This window comes from Pagrus major, chromosome 7, assembly GCF_040436345.1.
Source record: "Pagrus major chromosome 7, Pma_NU_1.0".
NCBI lineage: Eukaryota > Metazoa > Chordata > Actinopteri > Spariformes > Sparidae > Pagrus > Pagrus major.
The window spans coordinates 6,152,204-6,163,022 of NC_133221.1; the positions used below are offsets into that span (position 1 = coordinate 6,152,204).

At 42.9% G+C, this 10,819-nt stretch overlaps 1 protein-coding gene across 2 annotated transcripts in view; it reads right to left on the reverse strand.

Annotated features, from left to right (window-relative positions):
- The window catches only part of syt6a (synaptotagmin VIa), a 62,422-nt gene extending 54,588 nt beyond the window's left edge, over positions 1-7,834 (reverse strand). Inside the window, exon 1 of one of the 2 annotated variants that reach the window (XM_073470632.1) lies at positions 7,695-7,834. In XM_073470632.1, the coding sequence (XP_073326733.1) occupies positions 7,695-7,834 (140 nt within the window). Of the gene's footprint in view, positions 1-7,677 lie in introns of both variants that reach the window. The other variant, XM_073470633.1, reaches the window with a different exon arrangement.
- Positions 7,835-10,819: the final 2,985 nt, after the last annotated feature.

Genomic DNA, 10,819 nt, shown 5'->3' on the forward strand with positions numbered 1-10,819 from the left:
GCAGTGTTACATGATTATGTATGAGGTTTATTGTCATTGTGGATCCATCACTCTTTCTATTGTCTGACCAGTGTCTTTACATTTCTCAGTTTTGATTATTTTCTTTGCCGGGAACAACAGAGTATTTACAGTGTTCAGCCATTTAGTGATATTAGCCTGTTAGACTGCACATTCATTTGTGTGATGAAGTGTTCAGGCTCCATGTCTGATTCTACACCATCAACCCTGCCAGCGTGACAGGAGTGTGGGCCCCCGAGGCCTGAAGCTTTCACCGTGACAGACAGCTCAACAGCCATTATGACAAAACAGCAACATGAACCGAAGCAGCCAGTGAAACCCCGAGACAGAAGACGTACACAGAGCTTCGTTAGAACAAGGAGGGAATGAGAAGAAGCTTGACATCGGTGACACGACGAAGTCAACTGAGGCAAAACAAAAGACTGTAAACTACTTTCTTCTCTGGTCTTGGCTTCCACCCAAAAGTCAGACCAGAGCTGTAATGAGAGCGACAGTTTGGAGATCTAAGAGACTGGATTGACTGGAGTGTTTGTGTGCGCTAATCTAAGGTTTTAACAATAGCATCTCCAGCTGCAACACTAACCCAGTACTTCTAAAAGTCTTCTATGTGGATCATCACCTGGTGATGCAGACCTCTTCAGCCTCAGTCATCAGCACCAAAGCCAACTCTTGGAGCTTACGTTAGCTTGACTAGCTATCTCTTTCAAAAAATCTAGGACTAAAATCAAGGAACCATTGTGGTACCAAGTGGTACTGTACAGTGACTATCTCATTTAACGATCACCAAAACCCATAACTGAAAGCTTGTATATCCAGCTCTGTATATAAGCTAGCTCACAAGACAGTTTAAAAACTCTCCGTTCACGTAACCGTGGTTACGTGAACGGAGCTGTGGTGACGGCCATGTTGGTGTCTGTGACGTATATTCAAGCTCCCAGGATGAGCGCCAGGCTTTGAAGCCAGTTTTCGTAGCGGCCATACTGTGTAATTACATCGTCACTCGATGCACTGTGGCCCAGAACTACTTTTTCTCATATGCTTACATTTTGAAAGAAGCGTCTGTAAAACACTGGCTATATTTTTTTGAGTGTCACAACCCCTGCAAAATGACTTTTGTCCAGTAACATTTGGAAAGTCTAGAAGAGCTGCACGATGAAGTTATTTTATCCCCATTCAAGATTCAAGTTAGCCGGGCGCTAAACCGAAAGTTAGCCAGCTTGGTCAGCAGAAGTCTCTAGTGCACACAATCTATTAGCCCAACACAGACAATCCAGGTATTTTCATATCTGGAGAGTCAAGCTTTTTTGACTTCGAAACACCATCGAGCGGCTTTCATAGGAATGAACGGGGCTCCACCTCCAACACTGTGTCCAGAGTTAATATAGCATCCTTGCGTATATCGAGCAAGACACTGTCTATGACAAACTGTGACTTTCATGACTATATTTAAAATCGTTCATGGCCCAACCTGAGCGGATCCAACCTTTATCTCGCTTTCCCCATTGACTAGTCGGCAAAATAAGGTCCGATGGGGGACAACAGAGGGGGTGGGACGTAGCCTCCCTACAGTAACGAAAAGGGACAGGGCGTAGCGAGTGGTCAATTGTATGTCAGTACTAAATTGTAGTAAAATGCTTTGCTCCAGTGGGGCGGAAAACAAAAAAAATGTTCATCCTCTGTTGTGTTCGTTCTGGTCCTGTGAGGCTCTCAGCGGCTCGGCTCGCTCGGGGCCTGATTCTTTAATCAATAAACCGATGTCGCTGCTCGATGCCTCAGCAGAGACCTCGCCCAGCGCGCTGACCTGAGTATCGCACAGCAGGGCGCTACATCACTCATCCCCCTAACCCCTTTGTCGTTAAAAGGGGCACTGTGTAGTTTTGGAGAAGAAATTCAAACATTCATGAGGTAATAATACAAACTCAGAAATAATTATCTATTCCATGACTGAATGAACAAGCTGTTCTCAGAGGAAAACGGTGAGAAGAGTTTGTTTAATGAGTTTGTTTAAACAAAATCAGTCAATGAAGATCTTTCTCTTCTGATTACAATTTCTTCCCCGCAGCTACGTAGTGGGTTAGGGTTAGAGATGAGATGGTTATGGTGATGGTTAGGGTGAGAAAACCCTGCAGAGAGCTCGGTCCTGTCTGACACTTATAACACAGTGTGGCATCTTCTGCACTGAGTCCAGGAAGAAGGATTTTTATTATTTATTCATGGAGATGGATTCACATTCAAGATAGTTCCACAGCTGGGGGAGCAGATAGCATCACTAGAAATTAGCACCTTCGGGGACGTCCCAGCTGCCATTGAGCTTCAAAATTAAAGTGTTGTGGGGGGGGGGGGGAGGAAACGCCAGAGAAACCTTCAGAGAATAAAAGAGATGGAGGCGTTCCCGTTCGTGACGCCGCTCGCGGGCTGCTTACAGATCAGCCGATTGGTATTCTAGCCACTGTTTTCGCTTTTTTTTTTGTTTCAGCACATACCTTTTAATGAAAAATGTGTTCCACTTGGCCAGTCATTATTTCCTCCTCCCACTGAACTGACTCACTGACCGCACTCCACCGTATCTGTTTGATTTTAACCCCGGTGTCACCGTAACACTCCTACGTTCAGATCATCTTATACCTCCTCGCTCTGAAGAAACGATTAAGGGTTGGATAAATAAATGCGTGTACATAAACCTTTCCCTAATGCTGGATCCATTTCCCTGCCCACCTTTGCTTGAGTGAACGCTATCATTTTATTATTGTAATGATTACAGCAATAAAGGGCTCGGGGGCCCTTTGAGGACTGGCGTTTGGTCTTTTAATGTCAGCTGAGACGGACATTTTTCCGGGTGTTATCTCCCGCAGCAGGGACGGACAGCGTCTCCAGTGTTCTTTTGTGGTCTACTGTGAAATGTTGTATCAATAAAATACAGAGACAGTAGACAGCGGGTATGAATTATTGAAAGGCACTGTGATTCGGCTGGGGTCCTAATCTCCACTGTGCAGTTAATTTGATGTTCTTGTTTTTCTTGTTTTTTCGGATTCAACCTGCAATGCACCATCCGTCCCTGCAAATACCACGGACAGAGAGAGGAGCACACTGGTGGGAACTAAATGAATGATCCGCTGATGCTAATGTCCTCTGCCAGCCAAGGTCTCGTTTAATAAACCTCAAGATGAGATGGGCGTGCGAGAAAATAATGTGATCAAAAATAAGCCTCGTCAATTCAAGCCCACACACCTGAAGCTGCAGCTGATAATGAAAGTGGAATCGGTAATGAGGGCGAGCGTTGTGTGTGTGTGTGTTTGTAAGAGGATCCTGCCATTCAGGAGCTACACAGGCTTAAGGGATGTGTGCTGTAACCTGGATCAAGGCTCTGGGAGAGAATATCAATATCTAAGGCTGGGAGTTGATCAGTGGGAAATGTTCGTTCAGCAGAGTGTGCGACGCTGACCCGAGCTCCCATTTATCTCCCTGAAAAGAAAAAAGAAAAGTCTTGTGTTGCCTTTCGCACGCACAGCAGGGCGGATCTGGCACGGCGACTTACGGAGCTTTGATTGGAATCAGCCAGCTCAGGATTCAACAAATTGGTCGATAAAGACAATGGGTTATTATCTCCCGGCTGCATCAGGACCGGGGAATTAAAAGTCCCAGGCTTTGTAATTACTCGTTCTTATTTTATCATAATCGATTTTGAAACTAGTGAGGGGGGAAACTCAGCCACCAGCGTGGGGGAAGTTCAGGGGCAAATTTGCTCCGGTAAAAATGAGTCTGCTGCAAGAGCGATATAATAAATCAGCTGTACGTTCGCAGAGCTAATGCGCTCTTTTTGCTCCGTCACAGAGGAGAAAATGGGGCGAATTAAAGCCGCGGGATTGTATTTTTCTCAAATCTCCTCAAAAGCCGAGCTGAAGTAGAGAAAATCATGACAATTACAAAGTGATGATATAACGCTCAGTGTGCGTATATTCGGTAACAATACAAGTTAATTTATAGTTTCAGCAAAAAACACTCCCAGTTAACCATATTTAAATTGGCAATAGACAAGGTTTATGCTTCAATTTATCATTATGTAGTAAATGTTAATTGCACAGCGTAATTTAATGTAATTGCTATAGAATAATGACACCATATAAACCTCACTCTCACCACGGCACGAAATCTCTCAGGAAAACGAAGTCTCACTGGTGATCCATTAGCCTGGCACTATTTCTATGTGCTTTGACGTTTTCATTAAAGCCTAAATGACTGAATAAACTTGTGTTCAGTCCTGTGTTGTTGGGAGTTGCTACTCCGAGGAAACTGGAAACAATCCAGTTGTCTTTGCGACAGCAGAACCAACAATAATACCACTTGGAGATGTGCACACTTTGCATGTTAGAAAAACTACAGTTCAAATTATAACTGAAATTTAAATTCTCTTTACATTTAGTGCAAGGAAATATGAGCTATTATGACATAATAATGATTACACTGGCACTGCTAGGAGAAGCAGAACAAACTTGAGAAGATTTATGCATTACTCTCTGAGAAATTCAGGAAAATGTTGAAAAATGCCCTGTCTCGCATCGCTAAAGACAGGAAGAAAATAATCCTCGATCCGTTCCTTTATCTGGATCCCAACCAAAACTTATTGGGGTCTATTCTGGGCCGAGACCCATCCTCGATCCAAGTTTCGTGGAAATAAGTTCTGTAGTTTTTGTGTAATCCTGCCGACAAACCAACCGACCGTCATACAAATGGACACGGATGAAAACATAACCTCCTATTTCACTCACAAAGTGAAGGTAAGCAAGCTACATAAGAAACTACCTCCCAATCGCCATTTGAAAGCTAGTCAGCTCCTGTCTGTCTATTTTCCTGCTTATCCGTGTAATTCAGAAAGCCCCAGGAAACATGACGCCCAATTTAAACATTTTCAACTTGTTCAGACACACTTTGAAGTAAATTCGAGCACCACTCTTCCTTCTATCAGCGTCTACTGTCTGAAGAACCAGTCTTACTTGCCACTGATTACCACTAACGTCGTGTTATTTCAACACCTGCTAAGTCACTTGCAGGAAGCTCAGTGTTGTGTTTGCTCTGCATCATATAAAAATGATCAGGCTGTCAAAACTCACAGCCAGCAGAAGTCCTGTAGCCTCTGCAGTCCATATTCAGACTGTGAATCCAGCCACAACATGTCGGTGGGTACGGATGAGTCACAGAGGAACAAACAGACAATGTCGTCCCCCACGTTAACTCCATATGTCGAGATGATATGTATAGATACATCAATCTAATACTGTTATTTATTTAATATTTCTGTTTTTAGTGCCCGTTAACAAACAGTATTATCAAGAACATTGTGAAAAGAGAGGTGAATCCATGAGCGAGTCGAGAGGCAGCAGCTAATTAAGACGTGTTAAAAAGTTAAAAAAGGAGACAGAAGAGAAGTGTTGACGGACAAAACCAACTTCTAATGAGAAAGTACTTCAGATGTTACCCTTGTGGGAAAAAAAGTATAGTTTAATGAATAAAAAATGTATTTTAGCTATAGAAAACGTATTACAAGTACAGTTTTACTTTTTGGCCTTAATTTAAAGTATATTTAAAATGCACTTTTAAAAAGTGTACTTCAAAATAGACGTGGTGAAGTTCAACCTCAATGTACTTAAATATACTAATCCAGCAAATACAAGTGATATTTTACTGTACTTCTATTATATCAATTATATACACGAATACTTATAGTTGTAATTGAGTGTACTATTTCCATGTCCTTTCTTGAGGTTTACTTTAATTTCACTTCTTTATCGGGATATTTTAGTAGATTTACAAACAGTGCACTTTAATATGTTCATTTATTTTAAGAGTGTACTCTTTATGCATTGTAAGTGTACGTGAGTATACTTAATACATAATTTATCTATAAAATGTACAACTTACACAAAGATTATCATTTATATGGAAGTTGTACATTTTATGCGAAACAAATTAATCGTTTATTTTTCTTATAAGCGCGAATTCTTCAGCTCCGAATAGAAAATAATATCAAAGTGCTGCAGTGTTTTCCCATTTTTTTGCTGAAATGCTGAATGAAACATGAACTGAGTTACAGAAACCAGTCGATGGAGGCGAGTCCAGGAGTTATTTTCTCTGATGAGGCAATACTGCAGTATTTTAGCACCTGCCATCACACAAAATAAAACCTTGTGTGGAGTTTCAGACGTCCTGTTTGTCAAACGTAGCGCTACATATTTCTCTCTGTGTGATCTATACAGCACCAAAGACAATATATACAAAGAGACGTTCCATACAACCCCCAACCTACATTATGAGAAGCAGCTTGTCTTTAGCTTCCATGTGGCAGAAATAATCTACATCAGTGACTACATAACATGCAATGGCATTTAATGTCCCCACAGCTCAGCGGTGGACGCCAGTGGCACTGTGATGTACGTTCAATTCCCCCACTGAGAATGATGTGAGGCGACAGTGGATTTGGTCAGGATTGGTGTGACATGCACTCTGAGAATCGGAGGCATTCCTTGAAAAAGAAAGCACAGATGATATTTTTCCTCTTTGCTCGTGCGCCCGAAGACAAATCAAATATTCTGGAGAAGCACAAAGAAACTTATTGGTTGGAAGAAGAAACATGAAACTAGATGGATGTGTGAGATTACAGTTATGCTTATCTGATATGCAATAGATCGTGTAATTGCTATGAAATCACATGAGCTGAAATCCAGATTTAAATAAAGTGGCTTTTTTCTTCAAATTGTGCCCTGAATCATTGTTTTCACTTCAGCTTATCTGAAGATCTTTACACACTGCTTGATCGGAGCTTTTCGCTGCGATTCTTCACACACCCTTCGGTCACATCTAGTGTGATCCGCATTTTAACACCACGTTCACCAGTTTTTCCTCGGCTTTCAGACAGTTGAACCGGCGTTTCATAGATTTTTCTCGACTAGAATTCACACAGCAGAGAAAAGCACGCACGTCTGCCAGAGCCCAACAAGAAGAGCTGCTCCACTAACAATGCATCTGAGTAGAGGGGGTTATTATAGAAGCTGAAGCCCACTACAAGTGCCAAAGCAACAGCTGCGCAAGGCTGCAACAGATGTGTAAATTAACCCTCATGAATAAGTCAAAACTCTCATTCAGGAAGTGCTGGAACTGTTTTATCATGTGTTCGTATTTGTTGTTTTAAGCAGACGCAGCGACAGACATTTCTGCAAAAGGGTTTTGTTTTGCTTTTTCTTTGTAAGCCTGAGTGGTCAGGACAGCATCAGCTGGCATTAGTCAGCCTTAAGGCTTATCTATTAAAGGTATAGAAGCTGTGCTCTCTGGAGCAAACTGGGCAGTCAATGTGAGTTTGTTTTATGCACCTACTGCTCTCTCTTGCCCCGGGGTCACAAAAACTCATTAAGATGTATTAATGGCTCTGTCCGAGTAGCCGTGATCTCTGACCGCACATGTGGCAAACAAGAGGAGAAATAAATAAAACCGCATGTTAAACGTAGCTTCTTCTGGCATGCACTTGCATACTGTGAATAGTAAAGCATTGCTACACATAATCCTTTAAAATTAGCTGGGTTTTTTTTTTTACTCTTTTCAAAGCACACGAGGAAAAAAGCTGGCAGGCTTTCGCCCCAAAATAGATCAGGAGTTAATTATGGTCCTTACCCAGATCTTTGTGGTCAGAGCTGTGGCTGGACAACAGGAAGAGGTAATCCTGACAGGTGTCCTGATCCAGCAGCGTGCTGTTGTGGAGGCACAGGTCAACAATCAGGGTCACAGCTCTCTGACAGACCATGTCATACTCCTCTCGGTCAGAACTCATGCTCCCAGCAGCATCCTCAGCCGTTGTGTGCTCATCCAAGAGGGACTAACACACCCACGCACACACGCGGCAGCCTGGCATGCAGAAGATAAATGCAACTTGTCTCCGTCCTCGACTCATTCTTCTCCTTCTTCCTCAGTCTCTCAAGTGTGTTTACACACAAACACGCTGGAGTGCGTGTGTGTTTGTGAGCGAGCGAGCGAGTGAGTAACTGTGCTTCAGCGTGTGTGTGTGTGTCGATGGGCCGAGGTTGTGAAGTGCATTAACATGTTGTTTGTGTGTCTTTGTGTGTGTGTGTGTGTGTGCAATAATGTGTAAGGACTTAATGAATCACATTTGGCCCCAGGTGATGTAAGGACAGAATAATTGCATCATATATTTACAAAAACATTCATGAGCAGCCCTCCATATGCACACAGGCACCAGAGCCGAGCGACCCCCCCCCACCCTCCTTCACCTCCTCGTCTCTTTATCGCTCTCTTTCCACATCACTCCCTCACACCCCCCCTCCTTTCATCTGAAGCTAACGCCGCCGCCGCCACCACTCCGGCTCCGAGTGTGCGCCAACCAAAATAAAAACATAGCGACCACTGGGCTTGTTTTTCTCAGGTCTGGTCCCTGCAGGTCAGAGTGTCCCCTGTGATGAGTCTCCCCCCCCTGAGCTGAACCACCTGTGACTGCCGCCGCCGATCCCTCGCCGCTCTGATCGTGATCCCTTGACTGTTTACGACCTGTAACGATGAGGGTGTAACTATGTGTGAGAAAGAGGGGAGAGACCAATTTGCGAGGCTGCGTGCGATGTGAGCGAATGTCGAAATATGTGTTTATTTTCTGTCTAACCTCGCAGCTGTTTGTAAATGTGGACTGGAATGTGAAAGTGCTTTGAGCAGATACATCTCTGGCAGATGATCCTTTGAGGATTCGATTCAAATTAATTTCTCGTATCTGATAATTGGAATAAATGAACATTCAGTTGTGTTTATATTATAATCAAGCCTGTGAAAATGAGCAAAAAAAACCCCAGGTGATGCACAGAGAAAAAAATTATAATTGACTCGACTCTTTTCTGCTCTGTTATGGTGAACTATGTGTGAACTTGCCTCACCTCATCCCGTAATTATGTTCTTACCAGCTTAACCGTTAATCAAGGTAATTCAATAAACCCTGTGACGAATAAGGCGTCAGAAAAATGATTTCATGCCAATCTAATTACACAGCGATATTGAGTTTAACCAGATCTCGGTTGACTCCCTTCCTTAATTGAGTTTAAACCAGGGCGTAAATGCTACACTGTCCACGTTAGCGGGTTATGGTGCTTATCTTCGCCCCGCCGCCCTCTTCACTTCCCTCAAAGTTTGGATCAAGGGTCCCCGGTGCTTCCTGTTAACTGAAGATTGGATCTACTCTCTTTAAGCAACCGTGATTTACAGGCAAATAACAAATTGTTTCTGGCTGCGGGTTTTCAAACGAGTCAATTACTTGTGTGCGTCTGCTCCGGCTGATACTGACTCACCCCATTTATTTGCCCTGCAGTCTTGTTAATGCATATTGGTTCGCTGCTACCTGCATTCGCATTCACAAGCGAGTGGTTGGATGTCAAGACAAAATGACTTAATGATTCCTTCCAGTGCTGCTAACACTCAGCTGTAATGGTGGTAGAAAATAGACCTGGGGTGTAGCAGGTCTTCCTTGTGCCATTACATTATTTATAGGGTATTGTCCAAGGATGCCCAGAATGTCAGAAAAGTAATGCCACTGTCTGTAATGGCTCCTTGTTAGCTTAGTCAGCTGGGAAATAAGCCACCATCAAAGAGTTAATGCACCATTAGCACAACAAGCTTCCTTCCCTCTTTTTCACATTAATAATTCTCGTCTATCTGCTACAGTTTGAGGTCAACTTCACTTCACAATACATACACATGAGTGTAAGGGGAAAAATAACACTCCCTTGGTTCCTGAGCTCCCAGTCTGGACCGCTAGCTGCACGGTTAACTGACCTAACTAGCTAATGGCAGCTACAGTTAGCAGCAGCTGATGGTCACTCTGGTGATATGCTGCCCTTATTTGTTTTGAGTATGAATAAGACAGGTGGCCAATGTTTATAAGCTGTGGCAATGCTCTGTTAACGTTGTGTCACGTTAGCTGCCAAGCTAATGTCTATCAAATCCCAAGTGCTTCATCCCAGCGCTCCTCAGCACTCTTACCAGCATTCAATTACTATAATTTTTTATTATTCAAATTATATCCGACTCACAAATGTCGTTCCAACAGCCCTGGCTCTGATGGCGCTCGGGATTCATCGGGAGGACGGCTGCTTTCGGACGTGTAGAAGAACACAGAACATTAATGAACATTAGATCCTGAGCGTTCCTGTTGATGTGTTGGGAGATGCAGTTAAGATGCTGTGCCTTGTGCGTAAATGTGCCCAGCATCGGGAAACGCATTTTTAGTTTCTACTGCTGGGGGACCCCTACAGGAAATGTAATATATTCCCCATTAATGATATATCGTTTTACCCACAGAAGACTCTTCCGCTATTAATCAGAATGTTCATTTTATGACCTGGACCGCCCGATCCACAGATTATCCGCAGTGCCCATGGATATAATCACGAACTATACATTTACATGATTTAAGTTGAAGGCAATATTGTTTAGGCTTATTCTTGGAAATTACACTCTGATGGGTAAAAATAAAGACATCATGTCTTTTCCCTCTCTCTCTCTCTCTAATAGCGGAGATCTATATCTGGTTTATTGTCCGGCTTTGTGGCTTGTTTGAGTTTGGTTTCTATGCTAATTCTCATAATATTCAATCAGTAATTTGATGCATTAGCCGGGAGATGATGCACCTGCTGGTATCCAGATTTAATAATCTTGTCTGCTGTATACATTAGATTTCCTCTAGAACCTTAATGTTCAAACTGGCAAGCAAACCTATGCTGTATTAGGTAAAGCCCACAGTGGAAGTCAGCACAATAATGCA